The sequence below is a fragment of the Mangifera indica genome, chromosome 14 (genome assembly GCF_011075055.1).
Source record: "Mangifera indica cultivar Alphonso chromosome 14, CATAS_Mindica_2.1, whole genome shotgun sequence".
In the NCBI taxonomy this organism is placed as follows: domain Eukaryota; kingdom Viridiplantae; phylum Streptophyta; class Magnoliopsida; order Sapindales; family Anacardiaceae; genus Mangifera; species Mangifera indica.
Window position 1 is genome coordinate 13821492 of NC_058150.1, and position 21655 is coordinate 13843146.

General features: G+C 33.6%; 3 protein-coding genes and 1 pseudogene across 4 annotated transcripts; 1 reads left to right on the top strand and 3 right to left on the bottom strand.

Annotated features, from left to right (window-relative positions):
• Positions 1 to 525: 525 nt before the first annotated feature.
• LOC123197074 lies at positions 526 to 4920 on the top strand. The gene is made up of 8 exons (XM_044611258.1): positions 526 to 1243; positions 1712 to 2235; positions 2828 to 2878; positions 2957 to 3064; positions 3909 to 4004; positions 4131 to 4229; positions 4490 to 4549; positions 4642 to 4920. The coding sequence occupies exons 1-8, from the start codon at positions 640 to 642 to the stop codon at positions 4705 to 4707; spliced, it is 1608 nt and encodes a 535-aa protein (XP_044467193.1). The 5' UTR covers positions 526 to 639; the 3' UTR covers positions 4708 to 4920.
• A 2133-nt stretch (positions 4921 to 7053) lies between these two features.
• LOC123195957 lies at positions 7054 to 7874 on the bottom strand. The gene has a single exon (XM_044609834.1). The coding sequence runs from the start codon at positions 7771 to 7773 to the stop codon at positions 7237 to 7239; it is 537 nt and encodes a 178-aa protein (XP_044465769.1). The 5' UTR covers positions 7774 to 7874; the 3' UTR covers positions 7054 to 7236.
• Positions 7875 to 9378: 1504 nt separating this feature from the next.
• Positions 9379 to 12408, bottom strand: LOC123196933 (beta-hexosaminidase 2-like). Of its 2 annotated transcripts, none has more exons than XM_044611082.1 (3): positions 12028 to 12408; positions 10986 to 11478; positions 9379 to 10483 (listed from the first exon to the last, which is right to left on the bottom strand). In XM_044611082.1, the coding sequence occupies exons 1-3, from the start codon at positions 12328 to 12330 to the stop codon at positions 9534 to 9536; spliced, it is 1746 nt and encodes a 581-aa protein (XP_044467017.1). In that variant the 5' UTR covers positions 12331 to 12408; the 3' UTR covers positions 9379 to 9533. The 2 variants fall into 2 exon arrangements, with proteins under 2 accessions (XP_044467017.1, XP_044467019.1); XM_044611084.1 differs by having other exon boundaries at positions 10986 to 11497; positions 12028 to 12361.
• A 2681-nt stretch (positions 12409 to 15089) lies between these two features.
• Positions 15090 to 20192, bottom strand: LOC123196978 (annotated as a pseudogene).
• Positions 20193 to 21655: the final 1463 nt, after the last annotated feature.

Sequence of the window (21655 nt, forward strand, 5' to 3'; positions counted from 1 at the left end):
AATAGATACACATAATTTTATTGATATTGTATAGATGACATTATTAAAATATTACTCAATATAATATAAAGTGAAGCTTGAGGTTTCACGGATCCTACCGATACTCTGACTGATGAATTATTTAAATAAACAACAAAATATTAAAGTATTTATTATTTAAGTATGAAATAACAACATGGGAAGGTATTTGATATTAAAAGAAGTTAATTTTATTTTATTTTTGTTAAAGAGAAATTTTTAAAATACATAAATTTTCATTATTCTCTACTGAAATAGTGATTTGGTTAGATTCATTGTTATTAGAACAAAATCAAATCAATTGATTTAATTGAGAATCAATTTATATATAATTTTTAATCATTAAAAAATCGGTAAAAATCAATCAAAATCAGTGAACTCAAGAAATTTTTTAAAACCAGAAGAGCTGGAAACGTTGAGGGGTTTCTTCGGGTTGGGCCTAGAGAATGGGCTATAGAGAAACCCATCCCGACCCGGCCCAAAACATCACCCCCTAAAAAGAGATGGCCGCCATGCTTCAAATCAGCCAGAACCTCTACTTCCATCAAAACTCTCACATTTTCTCATAAGATTTCTCACTAGTTGTCCCGCAAACTGAATGAATCAATAACTTCATCAGCAATGACCAACAAATCTCAGCCATATTCATGGACTCGACTGCTTCTCAACCAATCCCTCAAAAACCCTACTAAAGCCCCTCTTTTATCTTCCCGGAAAATCTCAACTTTCCCGCATTTTCCCACCAGCCAAACACCCCAAATCCCTATTCCACCAAATACCCAACTCCCAAATGCATCCCAACGAAACCCCACCAAACCCATTTTCTCATTTTCCCGGAAAGTCTCAACTTTTGGTCTCTTTCGCACAAACCAAACGCCAAGAAGCCATTTTTCCACTTATTCCAGAGCCGCTCAAGAGCTGCTTGCGGAGCTTGAGCGCGAGAAGCAGAGAGAGAGAGAGGCGCGGAAGAAGGCTGGATTGGATACCAAAGATATTGATGCAGAAGATGAGGAGGATTACATGGGTGTGGGGCCTTTGATAGAGAAGCTTGAGAAGGAGAAATCGAAGATCACTACGGACTTGAACTTGTATGAAGAGCCCACAGATTCGGATAGTGATGAAGATGATGAGAGGTTCTCAAGAGATGCAGTGAATAAGAGATTTCAGTTGTTTGAGAAAAAGTTTAAAAGGCATGAAGAGTTGCTTCATGGCTTCGCTGATGCTGGTATGTGATATAAATTGGTTAAGAAAGCATGGAAAGGTCTGAAAATTTTAATTAGCTACCCAGCATACGAAATGTTTGGTTTTGATACTTATTATTTCTTTTTGATTGATAATACTTGAGAATTTTTTAAATGAGGCTAGCTCTTTTTGATTAATAATACTTGATAATTATATAGACATTTCTTGAAAGGGAGGGCCTATGGGGGATGTTCATATCTTTATTATCTGTTTATACCAATTTATTTCTTTTTAGCTGCTGCTAAATTTTGATTTATGCTTAATATAAATTTGACTCTTTGCAATTTATTTGAGAATTGAAATATCAGTGTTAGTTTATCCTTTTTTTTTTTTCAGAATTGAAATCTTGCTGTGTTTTATCAATGACTTGTTGATTGATTTGTGCCTCTTCTATCATTTAGTGGTTTATCAAATATGCGAGCTCATATAATTCTCTCACATTTATTGACAGAGACACTTGATGAAGCTTTCAAGTGGATGAACAAAATTGACAAATTTGAGCAAAAGCATTTTGCTCTTCGCCCTGAATACAGGGTCATTGGTGACTTGATGAATCGTCTGAAAGTTGCTGAAGGCAAGGATAAATTCATCCTTCAACAAAAGCTTAATAGAGCTATGAGGTTGGTGGAATGGAAGGAAGCTTATGATCCAAATAATCCTGCCAATTATGGAGTAGTGCGTCACGAGCAGGTTGGTCCAGATGTTGAGGCCCTTAACGATTCTGGATTTGAACAACAGAAGAGAATGATACAAGGTGGGGTTGATGAAGATGAGATAGAGTTTGATGACATGAAAGAGAGAGACGATATGTTGCTAGAACAACTCAATGCTATTGACAAGAAACTTGAAGAGAAGCTAGCTGAGTTGGACCATACATTTGGAAAGAAAGGAAAGCTTCTAGAGGAAGAGATTAGAGATCTAGCAGAGGAGAGAAACTCTTTGACAGAGAAGAAAAGAAGACCTCTATATAGAAAAGTAAGTTCTTTAGCCATCCAGCTTGATTGTTTTGTTTCCACAGTAATTGGAATCACTGAACAAACTCAGCACATTGTGGGTTTTCATTTGTTTTCTTTCTCTTTCTTCTTTCCTTTCTCAGTAATCTACATCTTTTTTTACCCTTGGATTGGACTGATTCCTGGTCTCTTAAAGGTTTTGCATTGCCTGAATTCATTCTCTATCGTATGCCATGTGCCTGCCAGCATATTTTCTGGCAGTATTCATTAAGGAATTTGATTTAGATAAAAATATAATGAAAATGGAAAGTGTTGTTGGTTACAGTGTTTGAAATAAAGCTTTTGTTCCTACCTGGAATGTGAGGTTCTTATTGTGTGCATTGTATGAGGTGGTTTCCTTGTCCTTTAAGACTTACTAAGATTCTCCTGGTTTCTCAGTGGTTTGTATTTTTCCGATTGTAAAGCATGATAAAACTATCCTCTATGTAAAGTTTGTATTCAATATCAATACCTGATGTTTGTTTGGATGAAGCCTATGTTTCCATGCTCACAATTTTATCCTTTCAGTCTCACTTATTGTATTTTAATAGACATATTTTGTTTAATGATTACAGGGATTTGATGTTAAACTAATAGATGTTAATAGAACTTGTAAAGTTACCAAGGTATGTCTGCTCAGCTTTAATCTTTGATTTTAGAGCATTGTTTATATGGTTGTTGAATTTCAATCATTCGTCCTTCAGGGAGGGCAAGTGGTCAAATACACTGTTATGTTAGCTTGTGGGAACTATCATGGTGTTATTGGGTTTGCCAAAGCCAAAGGCCCAAAAGTTCCTGTTGCTCTTCAGAAGGTAACTTTTTAGTTAATGATTAATATCAAAATCGTATCAGCTTATGCTTTTTGGTCGTGTATTTTTTATGTCTGGCATTGTTTGATAAGTGCAATGCTTTGTGCATCCAGTTTTGAGTATCTAATTGGATACCCATATGATGTGTCATCATGTAATTGAATATTATTTTATTCATAATTCAAAATCATTCAATTATATGATAATATATTATCTAATACTTAATTGGGTATTCCAAACTAGGTGCACATAGTTTGATTGTGCTTGATAATTATCCTTTTAGCTAGAAGAGGGTATTTTAAGGGGAAAGAAGATGAAACGGAAAGTGGCAATCCATATTTTATTTTTGTTGATATAAGTTGTATCTATTTTTTATTATGGAGTATATTGTTTAAAATTTGCTATCTTTTCCACATCACTTGAGTTATGCATTGATATCTCATTCTCTGAAATTCTTATTTTCATCAGGTTCTTAAACCCAAAAACTAAAATAACGGTAATCTGTTTATGTATTAGCAGTTGATTGTTTGATTCTTTATCTTAATGCCTCTGAAACCAAGCCATTGAATGTTTGTTCCAAGTACCATTTAATTGTAAAGTAATGCTATTTGTACAATTTTGTGTACAAATTACGATATGTCATCATATGATTGGGTATTTGTACAATTTTGTGCACCCAATCACATTGTGACATATCATTATTTGTATACAAAGTTTTGCACATAATTTTATTATTTATTATATATTACCAGAGGTGTTGTTGTAAGTGTGCAATTGAATGCTTTTCATTTGTTTTATGCTTGGGTGGCATCTATAATTTTTTTTACATGCGATTAACAATGAACAGGCATATGAGAAATGCTTCCAAAATCTCCACTATGTGGAGCGACACGAGGATCATACAATTGCGCATGCGATACAGACAGAATACAAGAAAACTAAGGTTCTTAATCAAAATTTTGGTTTCTCTCTCTCCAATTCCCATCTTTAGTTCAATCCTTTGCTTATTTTGATCCATTATTTCTGTCATCTTTTCTCTCATTTTGTTTGCAACCTTGTGTTCTTGTAGGTGTATTTGTGGCCTGCGCCAACTACAACGGGTATGAAAGCCGGAAGAACTGTCCAAACAATTCTGAATTTAGCTGGATTCAAAAATGTGAAATCTAAGGTTGTAAGTCTGCCTAGGTCAATATCATTTACCATTTAGGTTCTTGCAATATGACCTATTTAGTAAATTACCAAATATAACACTCTGGTGGTCAAGTTGGTAATTTTCCTCGATCTCTCCACCCGCTAGAGCCCGGGTATCATATAAGGAACCTTGAACATTAAAAGAAAAGCACTTATACTGAACAAAATTAAGTGAATATCCAAAAGCGTGATAATTTTATTTCTATCTTTCTATTATAACCCTTGCTCTACTTTCAGGTTGTTGGCTCAAGGAATCCACATAATACTGTTAAGGCACTATTCAAAGCATTGAATGCTGTAAGTAGCCTAATAAACTTTAAGTCTGATGGAAAACTTTTCTTTTTGCTATCAAAAATTCTTATTAACACTTTCTTTTTCACGTTTTCCAGATTGAAACTCCAAAGGATGTGCAAGAGAAGTTTGGTCGGACTGTTGTGGAGAAGTACCTGCTATGATCATTGTGCTTGATACCTTTCCGTGTAATTTTCCAATAGAAATTATGAATTGGTTGAGAAAATGAAAAATTTTTGCCTCATTGTCAATTTTTCTTCCGGTAAACAAGGTAGGCGTTTTTGCTACAACTGTTACGGTCTCAAATTTGGTTCTGTTGACAGTTTTACCAATAAAATCAGTCACAAGGAAGCTTGTAGTTTAGGTTCTTCAGAAAATATGCAGTTTTTCCTTCATTCCATGATGAAATTTGGCTCACCTGTTTCTGGTTAGCGTCAGGGCATTTTATCAAGCCAAGCATTTATTGGTTAAGCATTACAAATTCTTCTCATTCAATTATATTGCCTTGGTATCTTGTTAAATAACCCTGTTTTTAAAACGAGACCGGATCAGCTGGTTCAAGCCCTGTTTTTAAAACTAAACCGAATCGGCTAGTTCAACCGATTGAATAGAGAATTAGCTTTAAGTCTGGTCTAGTTAATATGAAAAAGAGGTTTATTCATTGATTTAGTTAAATTTAATCGAAATCAGGTTTGATTGGATAAATTGGTCAAAATCAATAAAATTGGATTTAACTAAAATTTAGGATATTTTTTGAAATTTTAATTAATTTTTAGCAATTTGATTATTTTTTATTAAATTTGATGAATTTCTAAAAGTTTGTAAAGAAAAATAAGTTCAAAAATTAAAAAAAAGGTATTTCAAATCCATTAAAATATTTTTTATAGACAATAATTTATAGAGTTATGTTTTTTTTTATATCATGAAATTGAGACTTTTATTTTAATTGTTTATTCGAAATCCAATGAATTATTATTATTTTTTAAAAAGAATATGTTTTAATCTTTATAGATGTGAGTATCTTGATTTATTCTTTTTTTAACAAATTTTTAAGTAAACTCTATTCATTATAATTTGATAATAAGTTGAATCGGTCAATTCTCGGTTGAATTGGTCAAACTAGTTTACCCATAAACTAGTGAGACAACTAATTTGATCATCGGTTCAGTTTTAAAAACATTGTTAAATAGTTTGGTTTAAAATGTTTGTTTAGGAGTAATATATTATGTGCATTATAATAAGTATAAAAATAGGTATTAATATTAATGTATCATTATATGAGTAAGGTTTATTTTATCTGTAATTTAAAATCATTAAATTAAATAATGACATCTTAGCGTTTATGCTTGTGTTTGTATATATTTTTAGTATATAAAGTATTATTGTTTGTTTATTTTATGGCGGGTTAGGTTCGGGTCATAAAACTATGTTTACATATAATGATACTAATTGAGTTATTAATGGTTGTACATACCCATGTGATCTTAATTATCTAATCCTCTATCAAAAAGATTCATAAATTGCCATATTTTGCGTAAAAAATATGTTGCTTTAGAGCCTTCCCCTTTATGATATGGAACTATTGTCCAATTTGAAAATAAAGGGTGGATTCAAATCAAATCAATTTAGGTTCAATTCGTTATCTAATTTAAATAAGTTTAAGCTCAAATTGAAGATGTTTTATTTTATAGGGTTTGAGGTTTACATCTTGTCAATGATTTTTTCAATAATTTTTTTTTTCTTCTTTTTTATGACTCTTTTCTTTTTTTTAGTGTTATTATTTATCATTTTAAGCAAATTAAGCTCAAGTTAGAATTTGTTATTCTGGATTTAAATTAAGCTTGAGTTTTAGGCATTTGATTGGATTTGGCCCAAATCTATCCCTAATTTGAAACTGATAACTAGTAGGGTTAAAGTGGAATGAAATGTTCTGAAATATTGTTGTTTTACCAAACCTTTATCCCTGTTTTGGACATATTTGCGCCTTCATCAATGAACCAAAAACAAATCACAGCCGCTTGAAATCCAATCTAATAATAATCCGATAATTTGCCATGAAGTTGAAGTCGTTGACTGATATCTGTGTCCGTATTCAGCATGAAGATTCTGCATATGCTGGGAAGAAAGAAAATGCACCTTTCAAGATAAGATGTCCTGCCAACCAAAATTTGAGGTCCAAGCTGGACCAGCCAGTTCAAACGGTTGGTGGTCCAGTCCGGGTAAAGTTTTAAGGGCGTCTCATAGACCGCTTTGATTGCAGTTAACTGTACTGGTTGCTGAACTGTTCAACCTTCGGGTCAATCCCGGCCTGATGACTCTTGAAAAAAGTTCGGAAATTTGGGATCAAACCCAACTCATAGCAATTGGAAAGGCTGTCAATGCACTTTCAGGACACAATTCTATTTGATTATTATGTATTGGTGAGACTGTAAATCCGATCATGTCACTGGTAAGGACAAGGACGAGTTTGATACAGGTTTGAAAACATTATACCAAAAACAAAATATTGATTAGAAAAAAAGAAGAATTTCATTAGTGCAAAGAATAAACCACATTAACATACAGACTACAAAGCATAGCCAAATTGAATCATCAAGAAGCAAAATAATTTAACAACAATCAACCAAAACTTAAACCCCATCAAGATCATGATCTCCATCTCCATTAATATATGCTCTTACAACGATGAAAGATCAGGCGTAGTTAGAAGCGTACACCTTGGATTGCTCTTCATGCAGTCTGCTTCCATTGCTGCCTGCAACAAACTCCTTGTACCTCAACAGAAAAGCCAATGTCAACACCACCCATTCCAGGAAAAAGATCAACACAGAGAGAGCACCAGCAAGCTTAAGAATCACAACCCCATCTTCCTCCCTCACGTAGGACTTTAAGTACCCAAGAAACTCGGTGGTGTTGGTGAAGATTAACACAGACATTGAGCCTTCAAAGATGGCGGTCACCACAGTGACCACCATGTGGGCTGCATACCAGCGGTTAGAGGCAGAGGAGGCGACGTGGCAGGCGAAGATCGCCGCGCAGATGATGAGGACGTGGAGGAGGATGAGAAAGAAGCCGCAGAGCGAGGGGAAGAGGCGGAGGGAGAGAGTGAGGAAGGTGAAACTTGAGGCTGCTGCAAGGAGGATGTAGCTTAAAACAAGTAAAGCTTTGTGCTTTTTTGAAGGGGTTTGAGGGAGAGAAGAAGATGGGTTGATGTTGAAGGAGACACCCATTGGAGAGACTGACGAAGGAGAGGCGATTTTCGGGGACAAAGAGGAAAAAGATGGAGAAGTTTTTGAGATTTTGAGAAGGTTTTTGTCGCAAGAGTTGAAGGTTGAAGAAGGGATTTAAAGGGTGTTGGGGGAACAGGCAGGACCGCAGTAGTAACGGTTGAAAAATAATTCGAACGTTGGAGCGGTGCGGGGCAGAGGAGAAAGATGTACAACGGGCAAAAATGATTAAAAAAAATAATATAATTGAATAAGACAAAAGTGGGTGATTCCTTTGTAACCCGTAGAGATTTCTTTTATTTAATGCGGTACAAGCGGTGGACTTGAGCGGAGCACAAATAGGGCGACTCAAACTCAAATCCAACCTACAAAGTCAAGCTCAAACCAGTGATGAAGTCTTTGGAAAGCATAAAAAAGAAAAGAGTTGTTGGAGATGGCATCGAAAAAAAGAATTTATCAATAATTTTTTGACTACTCACTAAATTTGATTTAAATCGATTTGAATTTGAATTAAAATTACTCATAATTTATTGCATTTCAAGCTAAACATCAAGCCAATATAATTGAATGCAACCTTATTATTAGAGGTGGCAAAGGACACGACAGCTTGTAGGTTGGCATGCCCACCCTGGGCACAAGTTAAAATTTGTGGGTCATGTCAAGACTTGCATATCTATACAAATTTTATCGAACTAGTAATCAACTTGAACTAGTTCGATTCAGATCCACCGTTAAGTATACCCGATCCACCTAAAAAATGTAATTTTAGATAAAAATTTAAAAACTAATAATTTGAACTTTTTTTTATAAGTGTGTTTGCCAAGTTTAATAAGAATTGTCTTTTCAAAAAATAACATTTAGCCCAAAAAACAAGTCAAACTGTTTGTAAGCTACTTGTGCGGAGTCAAATTTGAGCTCACTATCACTCGGTTCAATTAGCTTGCAACTTATAATATTAATAAACTTTAAAAATTAAAAATATTGTATTTACACCACCAAAATATGTATCCTCTAAACTTATATTCGTTTTACTAAACTCTTATCTGTTAGATGAAAAATTTTATCTAGTCTTTTTATCTTTTTAAATTAGCACACATAACCCATTATCAAATTTTGAATATAGAGAGATAATTAATAATTATATAAATTACAAGATTTAACTATAATTTTTCAAGTTAAGCTCAAATCAATAGTTTTTATTTTAAACTTGACCTTTGTTTAAACCCAATTAAGTCAAACTCAAACCTAACAACACTTAAGCAGAGTGAACAGTATTACTGAAAAAGTAAACAACCAAGTTGTCAAGTTAAAATCCTAACTTGAATTCAATTTATTTGAATCGAATGTGGATTCCCACCCAAGCCAACACGGCTTGTTACCAACCTTAAATCAAACTATGAAAGATTGCAAACTTCAAATACAGACTGGAAAATAGCTGCCTGCAATCTGATAGCTTCTGAGCAATTGAGCTGATATATCAAACTTAGACACAGCAATTTGTAGGAGAAAATCTTCACAGAATTTTGTACATCAAAAATTGTGGAAGAAGTAAGAACTTGATTCTATTTGCATTCGACTTGAACCATAAACGATTCTGGATAACTGTAATGGTCAAAATAATGAATCTGGTGGATTTATCTATGCAAGAACACGAATGCAACCTGCATTTGCACAATAATAAGAGTTTTGGTTCGACAATTGAACTTGCATTTTCATACAAAATAAATGGAGTTCACAAACTTGAGTTCAGAATAAATCAGAAATTAAATCGGATGAACTGTGTTACACATTCCAGGACTTCTTATACACCAGAGAGGTTGAATTGGCTCAGCAGCGATCCCTCTTCTTACCATTCTGTACCGCCATTCGTTCAAACGATCCGTTGCCTCAGCATACCTGTTCTTGCCCTTCTCATCCTTGTTTCCAGACCACAGTGTCTCAGCCATTGCAGAAGACCTTGGCCAAAGCCTTGCATCCAGCACTGTTGGATCTGCCTGCTCCGACCACAATGCCACTTCTCCTCCCAGCACCAGCTTCGCCTCCTCCTTGCTCAACCCATATGTTATATCATAATTGTATATGGCTTGCCAAGTTTTAAATGGTCCACACCATGATCCCCCGTTGCCTTGGTCGCTACCAGGAGGCAAATTATACTGGCTATTGTTCCCAACAAAGACACCATGGCCACAATCCAGATAATAGTACTCTGAGGATGAAACAATGACTCTATAGCCAGCATTGACAAGCTTCTTTGTGTTGTTTGGGCCATTGTTCCATGTTTGTAAGATCGTATGCTCAGTTGGAAGACACGAGGGGTTCACTTTGATTGTTTTGTCCAACAAAACATCTTCCCAATACACCACCGTGCGGTTGAGGGACACAATGATAGGGAAGGTTGAGTTCACAAATTTTTCAAGGACTTGACTGAGTGTTCCACCATTTGAAAGGAAGGATCGGATGGTTGGATCAGCTTTCCAGCAACCAGGAGCAATCTCATCAGATCCACCATGGTAAAACTGTTCTGGAAATAGCTTGACCACATCAGCAATTACATTTTTCAGAACTTGGTAAGTCTTTGGATTCAATGGGTTTAGCTGGCCAGCTCCAGGTTCTGCAGCAAATCGGTCTGCCCAGTCACTTCCTGCAGGCCACCAAAACATGTTTGCACACGTAACAATTTCTGGGTAAGCTTCTGCCCATGATCCTGTATGACCTGAAATTACAGAACAATTCCATTGCCGTTTCATCAAACTCCTATAATACAAAATTCTCATATTCAGAACAATTTATCTACCATTTTACCGATATTTGTTTCAACACTGTATATCGAACATAACTTATACATTGCTAGTCCGATAACATTATCAGATCAGCTATCACATGAAAATTGTTATATTAATCAATCAGAAAAGTCGTATTCCAAAACGAATTTAACATGGATAAACACAAGGATTACCAAAGCCCAGCAGTAATGCTATAATAAACATTAAACTAGAACAAAAGACCAATGATATCGAATATGATGTCAACATTACTAGTCCAATAATCTTACCAGATCAGTTATAATGCGAAAATTATCATATTAATCAACCAAACAAGTCATATTTCCCCGCTAATTTAACGTGAAAAAGGACATGAATAATATCAAATCTAACCCATACTTGTCACTGATCCAATAGCATTATTCTTGTATCAAGTTCATAAAAAAAGCTCACCTGGGGAGTCGATTTCTGGGACAACCCTAACACCATGGGACATACCAAATTCAACAATCTCCTTCACATCATCAGGAGTATAAACCATTTCAGAACCATAAGCACCCTTGGCAGCAAGCTCAGGCTCAGAAGGAATCACCAAAGGGAATGAATGTGAGTCAGTGATATGCCAATGAAACACATTCATTTTATTTGCCGCCATCGCCCTGATAGTCCTCTTGATGTCCTCAACTCCATAATAGTTTCTTGAGGTGTCAAGCAACAGCCCTCTGTGTGGAAACAGTGGCATGTCCTGCAAGTACACTCCTGCAGCCACACGCAATGGGCTGCCCCACACCAGCTGTGAGAATGTCTCAAGTCCCCATATGGCTCCCCATGCTGTCTGCGCCACCAGCGTGGCAGTGCACCCAGTGGAAGGAATGGTGAGTGTGTAAGTCTCATTAACACCATGCTGCAGCGGTGTAACAAGGTCATATACAGTGATATACAGAGCCTGTAAATTGCCAGAAAAACTAAAAAATCAAAGAGGTTAAATATCAAACAATTAAACAGAAGTAAAAATTATAAACACCTGATCATATAATCTATTCAGTATATTCACAATTTTCTTGAACAGTCGCAATAAGAATCATAAATACTTCATCATCATAAATTTTTATCAGAAAAATCAAAAGTGGGCTGCTCTAGTTTTTCTATTCTATAATCATGAAAGATTGCAGTGGTGTATCAAGGCCAAATACAGTGATATGCAAAGCCTGTAAACTTTCAGAAAAACTTAAAAATCGAAGAGGGAAAATATCAAATAATAATAATAATTAAAATTTTCAACAAAAGTAAAATTATAAACACCTGATCATATAATTATTCACAATTTTATTGAATTCACAACAAGAATAATAACTTCATCATCTTAATTTTTTTATTAGAAAAAGCTAAAGTGGGGTGCTTTAGTTTTTCCTACTCTATAATTTTCAAAGAGAATAAAAAATCATAAATGCAAAATTCAGTTCAGGGACGCAGATGCCCCTCCTGGACACCATACCTGAAGAGGGGAAGAAGAGGAGGAAAAGTTGACAGAGGGGGGCACAAGCGGAACATGGTGTTCAGTCTGGATCAAGTTCAAGTAATAAGAAATGGCCTTGGAGAGATGGAAATGGCTTGGAAAAATGATTTGAAAAGTTGGAGATAGAGGATTGGCTTGAGGATTTGGCCATGAAAATATTCTTGGTTTTGGCCACACATTGAGGGGGCAACAGAAGCACAACTGGGAAAGTGTTAAAGTGAGGAGGAGAAGGGTGATCAGTTGTAGTAGGTTGAAATGAAAAGCACTTCTGGGCACTAACATTTGGGATTTCACCTTACCTTGGTTGGGAGCAAGTTTTTGGCCTTTTTTTTTTATTTTGTGGTTCAGGAAGAAGTCGTCATATAGTGCACAGTGCTGTCTAAACCAATAGCCATTGACTTGTTTATTGGGTCGTGGAAAATTTTATTTGACCCTTAGGTTATCTAAAGAGAAAATTAGGCCCCTTCTTGTTAGGGGTGAGTTTGAGTCTAACTAGCCCAAGCTTAACTTCTTGTTCAACTAAAGAAATTTCAATTCATTGAGTTCAAGTTTGACACGTGATGGACTTTGGCAATTCTTTTTCCTCTTATTTTCCTTTTGTGATTTTTTTTCTTTGATATTACTATTCACCAAATCAAACAACTTCAGTTAAAATTTAAACTCATTGTTTTAGATTTAATATTAGCTTCAACTAATATTTATTTGAATTTGATTTCAATTCAAATTCATCAAGTGATAATTTTATCTTTACTTAAGTGGGTGGGTAGAGTTAATGGCAAAAACTAACATAATAAGAAGTAGAGTATAATTATTTATTATATTTTAAATTTAAGATTATTTAATTAAATTAATATAGGTTAATTATTAATATTCATATTATTAGTACATAAAATAATATTAAATTTATATAATGGCAAAATGTCATCAAATTATTTTATAATAGAAGAATCCAAGCCAATTTGAGATCCAATTAGGGTTTCCCTTGGAAGGTATTGGGAACAAATTAGAATGGAATAATATCTATTCATTTACATGGATGTAGAGTAAAAAAATGGTTTTTTATTGATTAATAATATCTTAAGTAGACTATCTAATATGATTTAAACTAGATGAAGTTTCAATTTTAAAATTTGAATAGATAATTCAATCTAGCTAGGAACCAATGTCATACCTAATTCAGTTGATAGCTAAACTCATTTTAGCCATTGAATTCGATCGAGTAAATATAGTCAAACCAATGTTTCATCGTTAAGTTATATTTATCTAATTGCTATGATATATCATTTTGATAATGATATTTACTAGTTTTATATAGTTAAAACCTTCGTTAAATTTTTAATTATATTATATTAACAACAATAAAACTATGTGTACTTATTTTTGATACATAATTTATGTACACAGATGAGGTGTTATCATGTGATTAGATATTTCTTTATCATATGGTAATACATATTTTAAAATCACCTAATTATATAATGACACATCACTGTATACATGAATTGTGTATCAAAAATGGGTACACATAGTATTGCTCTATTAACAATAACATGATGTCACTAGTTTAACCAATCAATTAACTTGCTAACCAGTCCTTTGATTTGGTCAAAGTTTAAACCAATCTAAAACATCGGGTACCAAGTAAAACATTAAGTAACATTCTGTAAATATATTAGAACGGTCTCAATTTGTGTTCCATTTGGGTAGAGTGACCAAAGGTAACGTCAAATTTATTAATGATGGTATTACATTTGACAAAATAATCACATAATTAGATAAATAAAATTATATGCATTTGAACGAGTATCAATTTGGGTATTAATGAAGACACATAATTATTGATACCTAAAATAATATTCATTACCAATGAATTGCTAATAATTTTCGATTTTAGTTCAATCAAAAGAATAAAATTATATATACAAATAAATTTTATTAATTTATCAAAACAAACTAACGTAATAATATATGATTGAATAATATGATGAATAATGTTATGTAAACAAACTATGTTTATAATTTAGTACAAAAAAGATGACATGTCATCATGTAATTGAATAATTTTAAATTAGATGTAAGCCAAATGACGTATTCCTACACAAAATATGTTGTTTTTCTAAATTTCCACCACTTAATTTTAAAAATTTCAAACACTCATCCATAAGGGGTTAAGTCTATTAGTTTTAAAAGTAAAATCGTTATTTTATCTGTAATATTAAAAATAAACTAAAATTTAATTTCCTTCCTCCCCCCCCCCCCCCCAAACCCTAAAAACTAAAAATTTTCCCCTAGGTTCAATTTTAAAAAATGACATTTCCTCCCCTAGAATTTAGTTTTCAATCTCTGGCGTCATCGCCAACAATGAAGGGTCCCTGATGCATCGACGACAATGAAGAGTCCCTAACGCATCGCCATGCTCTGACGATCTCTCTCATTTCTTTTAGAACTCCAATCAATGAAGAGCTTCGTGGGGAAGACAAAGCTCTTCGCTGAAGCATGCTAATGTAAATGTATCAAAGACTTTTCGTAGTTGATGACGACATCGAATTTAATGTCAAAGATTGAAAACTAATCCCTAGGGAAGGGGGGATGACAATTTTTAAAACTTGACTTGAAAAGAAAATTTTTAGTTTTTAAAGTTTAAGAGAGGAAAAGAAGATCAAATTTAAAGGGTTAGAGTTTCGTTAACTTTAACCGCCCCTAGATGAGTGTTTGAGATTTTCAAAGTTTAGAAATAAAAACTTGAGAAAACATCATACTTTAAGTGGGAATAAATCATTTGCTTTAAAGATAAAATAACACTAAATCACATAATAATATACAATTGTTTGTGCACATAATTTTATTATAATGTGATTATTTTTTATCTCACTTCAGAATCATACAAGCACATGTTAATATTTATTTATACATGTAATATTATTTTTTAGTACTATAATGACATGAAAAGGTTCATCCATCCATAAAAGTTCCAACTGAATAGAACCACAACATCCTTGTTTTTATTTTTTTGAAAAGAAAAAGATGTGAGCCCGAATTCGTAAGTTCTGACCAAAATTCAAATATGAGGTAAATTTCAGCAGTATGCGTTACACAGTCTCTAAAGACTGTCAAATTCAGATCAGAAATTACATGAAAAGTACAAACTCTTGATGAGAGTGACTACAGTATGTAGAACAGATTTAGACCGGATGTTGTTAAATGCTACTTCAGATTTCTCCGACATAAATCTGTTTATCACTACTGCAAGATCCAATAACGGGTTCATTTGGATGGAAGACACACTCATTGACAGATCCAGTATGGCCAGGGAGCTTATACAAGATGCGCCGTGAAGTTGTATCCCATACGTAAACCATCCGATCTGAACTACCGGCTGTGACCTTACTTCCATCAGGAGACCAACCACATTTGAGCAAATTCTTTTCGAAGTTGTGTTGGTGCCCTTCTAAGATCTTCACACAGCGGTTTTGTGGTGCATATGGACGCATATCCCATATGCAAAGCTTGCAGTCCATGCCATTAGTGAGGAGATACGAACCATCAGGACTCTAACTCATGCCTGTTGTCATATCTTGATGGCCCTGAAGTGTCATGGTTACTTCACCTTTCCGCAAGTCCTAGACCTTGACATCATTGTCGATGCCACCAGTGAAGATCTTATCGGAAGCATCGGAGAAACTGACAGCTGTTATTTGGTATTTATCTGGAAATGTGTGGATGGCACCCCTCTGACGCATATCCCATAGTTTAGCAGTTCCATCCTAGATAGCACGGAAACGGAAACGTGAAAACGTGGAAACGTATTTCCTTAAAAAAGTAGGAAATGGAAATATGGGGAAACGTGTAAATATAAAAAATATAGGGTGTTTTTATAAATATGAAATTTTTATAAAAAATATAATAACCTATATTTTAATTAAAAAAATACAACAATTGATTTTTTCCAACCAATTTAAAATAACATATAACAAAATAATTTTGTACCAAAAATAAATTACAAATTCAAGTTCTTGAAACATATATGTATAAATTAAATCAACACTTATATATTCATCTTTTAAAATGGAAAATAAACATGTATATAAATCAATATATTTTATCACAATGTAAATAAATCAACCTACAAACTCAATAATATTTCATCAAAATAATAATTTCCAAGGGTCAATATCAAAGTCATCAAATAAAATATAATAAAAAATTTAAAAAATAGTAAAATATTTATTGTATTTTCTCTATTTGATCATTCTCCTTATCCATTATGTCATTTGCATCTTCATCGAAAAAAACAGACTCCAATTCTGATTCATCTAATGACAGGTTGGCTAATTGAAGAATTCCCACATCTTCCATACTCCCAAAGTCATCTCCACCAACAACACACATCTTCTCCTTACTATCATAATACTTAGAGTTAACCTTTGACAATAAACGAAGATTGTTATGAACAAAAACCAAATCTTCTACACGTTTTGAAATTAATTTATTCCTTCTAATTGAATGAATGAAAGAATAAGTACTCCAATTTCTTTCACAACAAGAGGAGGAACTAGGTTGTCCAAGTACTTTGAATGCTAACTTTTGAAGCAATGGAGCATTTGAACCAAAACATGCCCACCACTTCATCGGTTCTGTATTAAATCTAGCACCAATTGAATCAGGATCTTCAAACGGTCCACTTTTGAGAGAGAAGTTAGCATACTCATCCAATGCTTTAAAACGCTCATCTTCAGAAAAAATCTTTCTAAAACATTTATTCCTCTCAATAGATGCTTCCCCATCCATATGAGGAGGCACTCTACCTTCACCTCCTTCAAGCCATTGTTCACTATAAAACCTTCACAAATAATAAATATATCGAATAGTTAACAAATTAATACCCAATTTAATAAATAAATATATCAAATAAGTATGAAAGAAATATATAATTCAATTAAATATTTAACTTGGATTCAATGAATGAGCTAGACAATGGAGTGGAGTATTACTTTTTGCCCAACGATCATAAAGAATACTATAGATCACTGAATAGAAAGAAGAATCTTGGGTAGAAAACTTTCCTTCATGTTCATAAATAACTGATTTAACTTTTTCAATCATAGAATCCCAATTCTCATAAATCAAATGAAGACATGACTTATTTGTATCACACATTTGAATCATATCATAAATCGGTGCAGTAAAAGCAAGAATGTAATTGACCTTCGCCCACCAATTCTCATCTAACACCCTATCACGAACAAATCTTGCTTTGCCTTGATCATCTTCTCTATATTGTCCCCATTGTTCACTTACAATCATTGATTCTAGAGCACCCTTAATTAATTTAAATCTTTTGAGCATAACAACAATAGAAGCAAAACGAGTGTCTGCAACTGAAAGTAATTTCAAAGGACTAAATCGATTAAACATAGCCAATCGCATTGAATGGTTCATTATGAAGTTTTTAATTACCATAACATCACCATAAACATCAGTTATCCAATGACATTCATCATATGTCTCTTGATTAGATTCCACATTTTTAGCTGCACATATATTTTTCAAAGCTAGATTCAAAGTATGCACAACACATGGAGTCCAATAAATATGTGGAAACATACCTTCAATGATTTCTCCAGCACCTTTACAATTTTTAGCATTATCAGTTATTACTTGAACTACTTTTTGATGACCAACCTCATCAATTATCTCTTTCAATAAATTAGCAATGAAATATTTATCTTTAACTTCACCTGCACAATTAACAACTTTAATAAACATCGGGCCTGATTCATAAACTACTATGAAGTTAATTAAATGTCTTCTTTGTGGGTCACTCCATCCATTACTAACAATACTAACCCCTTTTTCCATCCAAGTGCTTTTAATAGGTTCCAATAACCTTTCCACATTTGTTTTCTCTTGCTGAAGTAGTGTAGTTCTTAATTTATTGTACCTAGGAGGCACATAACCACCCAATGAATGATTAGCTGCAAATGAAAAGGCACTAATATAGTTTGGATTCCTAGCAAAATTAAAAGGGAGACCACCAGTGTAAAACATTCTAGCAATTTTCTCATCTAATTGAGCTCTAGTTTGTATGTCAAAAGATTTAGCAATAGGAGAATCATCAACTTTTCTCTTCTTTAAAAAAAGATTTGACCCACTCGATAACGGTAAGGATAAAGACAATGATTGATTTACATTAGTAGTACTACTAGACAATGACACTTCCTTAGGTTGAGAATTATAAACCTTATTGGTAGCTTCATCATCTAATTTTCTCATTTCTACTAAATCTTCAAATTTCACTTTAGAACAAGCACCGATTCATTTCCCCGTAATTTTTAATAGGTGAGCTTTAACTCTAGTATAAATCCCTTGCCTTTCTTTCTGACAAAAATTACAAACCCATTTGCATGTACCCCCTGATTCTCCAAGTTTCTCAATTTTTGTGACATATTTCCATAATGGATTTTGGTCTTCATGATTATTCTTTTTTGCAGAACCCACACTACTACTACTACTTTTAGAATTTGAATTTTCCTTACCAGTAGTAGAATCCATTAATGATTAACTCAAATTCAGTATCACCAACAATTTGCTAGAATTTATCAAAAAAATCAACCAAATCACATAAATCACCGACTATTCTTCTTGGCAGCTTACTACACAACTGAAATAAAAGCACAAATTGGAAACATAAATAAATCAATTTAATTATAGGAAAACTTTTATCTATAAATAATATTCAAATTAAACAAGAATAACTAAATTACAAACTATAAAATTATTCGATTAAATTATATAAAATCAAATATTCAATAATTATTAATAAAATAAATTATGAATTATAATTATAAATTATATTCATGATATATATATATATATATATATATATATATATATATATATATATATATATATATATATATATATTAGGGGGAATAGAGCAAATAATTTAATGTTTTAAAATATATTTTATAATAAATTAGAATTCCAAGGTTGAGGTTGACACATCTGGAAGAAAGCATGCATTGACGGCAAAGGCTAATGGAGTCTAATTTACTTTGAGCAAAAGGCAGGCTAATGTAGAGTATATATAATAATTTAATATGTTTTATAATAAAATAAAAGTCCTGGGAAACTAACAAATCTTGGAAAGCTAACAAATCTGGAAGACGCAGCAGAATTATAATTTTGGCCCAGAGATGCATTAAATTCAAATCTATATAAATTAATTTATATCATAGCAGGGCAAAAAAACTCGTACTTTTTTCACAGAGATTTGTTTCTTCCAGCCAGTGTTTCAGAGAAGAAGAAGACGCCCAGGACAGCAAAGAAGAGAAGAAAACACCCAGCAGAAGAAGAAAACGCCCAGCAGATTGACAGCAAAGGAGATTGACAGCAAAGAAGAGAAGACGCCCAGAAGACTATTATATACATGAAACTATTTTTGTTATTTATTTTCAAAATCTTTTTAGAATCCATTTAGGATGCACTTTCAGAATCCTGGTATGTATAGGAAACTCTTTAGGTTAAGAAACGCGTTTCCCTTTTATTTAAAATTACCGAAACGGCCCCGAAACGTTTCGTACCAATTTCGAGCCGTTTCAGAAATCGAAACGTTTCGGATTCGTGGAAACGCACCGTGCTTCTTAGGTTCCATCATCAGATCCACTAACAACAAGAAGAGGTCCTCTCCGAGAGAGGCAACAAGAATTCACGAAAGAGATGTGTTCTGCCATCTTTTTAATTTGTTTCCCAATGTCAACATCCCATGCCCTGAGAGTTTTGTCAGGGCTGGCTGATATTATTTGAGATCCATCAGTTATCTAGTGAAGGTCCAGAATTGCATTCTTATGCCCTTTAAGAACCATAAAATTTTTGCTATCGCCATGCACATACCAAAGGAAGATGTCCCTGTCATGGGAACCAGAAGCAATGACTGTTCCTGTAGGATTGAACTTCATTGTGTATACAACACTCTGGTGGCCTGTCAACAACATAATTGGTGATTCCAGACTTGATGTCCGTTTTTTCCCATTTGGCCCCGGTGCTTGGGAAGGATTATAAGGAACAGTTGACCACTCCATTGGCCTCGGCCCAACTGCAAACAAAGCATTTTCATTCTCTCTTGGAAGTGTAACAACATCCATCTTTCCCTCCACTTGATGTATCAACAGTAAAGGCCCACTTCAATGACCTATAATACAGAAGAACAATTAAAGGAATTAGATAAAGTTACTTGAGAACAAAGAAGAGATTACACAGACCAAACATCTTTCAGTAAAGGCTTTGCAAAGCAGATTCATAAAAACATCCAAGAGTCCAGAATAATGCCTGCTTTTTCTCCTCTTTGAACTTAAAAAGTTGGTTTAATACAGTGAAAACATAATCCATGATTAAGGAAATATGAACTTAAACAACAAAAAAAGCATTCAAGAATCAAGCATTATGGAACCACCAACTACAGTCACCCATATCATCAACATGTGTATGGCTGAATTCAAGCCAAGACGGGGCCGAACATTGACTGACTTGAGTTTGGCTCGAATCCTAGATGGACAGCTCGAGTTTGAGCTTAAGGTTGTTTGAATTGGTTAGAGATGTTGTCGAAGGTCTCAAATGGGATGAATAGTATAACTGGAAGAGGATTCTTGAGCTACCAAACTAAAACTCGAGCTCGAATTGAGAATTCGAGTAAAATTAGCTCGGTTAGAATCCAGCCAAAACATATGTTAACTATAATTTTAAAAATTAAAACTACACAAATAACTCTAGGTAAAGGTGCTAAAATCCCAACTTCATCCCTTAAGCATTCTAGCTCTCCATAAATCTGGATGTGAATATTCACAGAACTTGTTTCATGTATGTATCATTTTCTTATTTCATTTTTGTGTCTTTTATTCGGTGGCGAAACATGCACATACAAACAAATATAACAATCATGATCAAGTATGCCATAAAAAACTTAATAAAATTCAGCTTCAGTATTAGAAGAAATCAATATAGAAAATCAAAAGCTAAATTGGAACATATGCAGTCATGAAATACAAAATGGACATCATATAATCTTTACTTAAAACAAGCTACAAAATTTTTTATAAATATGTGTAAAAAAGATACAGAAAACGAACAAATGGTACATTAAACTCAAACCAAAATCTATATTTGATTGCCCCAGTCATTGTTAACTAGTATACAATCAAAACCAACTGCTTTGATGACCCAATATCCTATAACATGATAAAGAAAACCAATCAAATTCTGATAGGCCTCTCAAAGTCAAGGGACACATAAGGGAGAAAAATGGTTGAGAAGCGAAACGGTTATGAAGGAGCAACACAGCAACAAAAAGGAAGAGGAGAGAGTGGAGTGATTTGGCAGTCATAATAGGTGCTGAGAAGGTTGTTCGGGAGGGAGAAAAAATATTGCTCTAGGTAGCTTATGCTAGGGAAGTTACTGGTGCCTTGAATGATCGGAGTTTCTACTTGGCTGATTAGGAAGAGTTAGTGTAATCTGACTTTAAGAGACAAAACTTTACTGTTTAATTCCCGCTCAGTGAGATAAATAAGAATCAGATTCTTCTTTTATTTGTTTTCTTCGGTGTGATTGGTTG

What these genes read in the sequence shown, in the direction of transcription:
- LOC123197074 (XM_044611258.1), top strand. Translation starts at nt 640, where the DNA reads ATGACCAACAAATCTCAGCCATATTCATGGACTCGACTGCTTCTCAAC. An exon ending in TCAAAAATGTGAAATCTAAG is followed by an intron (nt 4,230 to 4,489) that starts GTTGTAAGTCTG and finishes CTCTACTTTCAG; the next exon opens with GTTGTTGGCTCAAGGAATCC. An exon ending in TATTCAAAGCATTGAATGCT is followed by an intron (nt 4,550 to 4,641) that starts GTAAGTAGCCTA and finishes CACGTTTTCCAG; the next exon opens with ATTGAAACTCCAAAGGATGT.
- LOC123195957 (XM_044609834.1), bottom strand. Translation starts at nt 7,773, where the DNA reads ATGGGTGTCTCCTTCAACATCAACCCATCTTCTTCTCTCCCTCAAACC.
- LOC123196933 (XM_044611082.1), bottom strand. Translation starts at nt 12,330, where the DNA reads ATGTTAGTGCCCAGAAGTGCTTTTCATTTCAACCTACTACAACTGATC. An exon ending in CCTCTTCTTCCCCTCTTCAG is followed by an intron (nt 11,479 to 12,027) that starts GTATGGTGTCCA and finishes GGCAATTTACAG; the next exon opens with GCTCTGTATATCACTGTATA. An exon ending in CCCAGAAATCGACTCCCCAG is followed by an intron (nt 10,484 to 10,985) that starts GTGAGCTTTTTT and finishes CTGTAATTTCAG; the next exon opens with GTCATACAGGATCATGGGCA.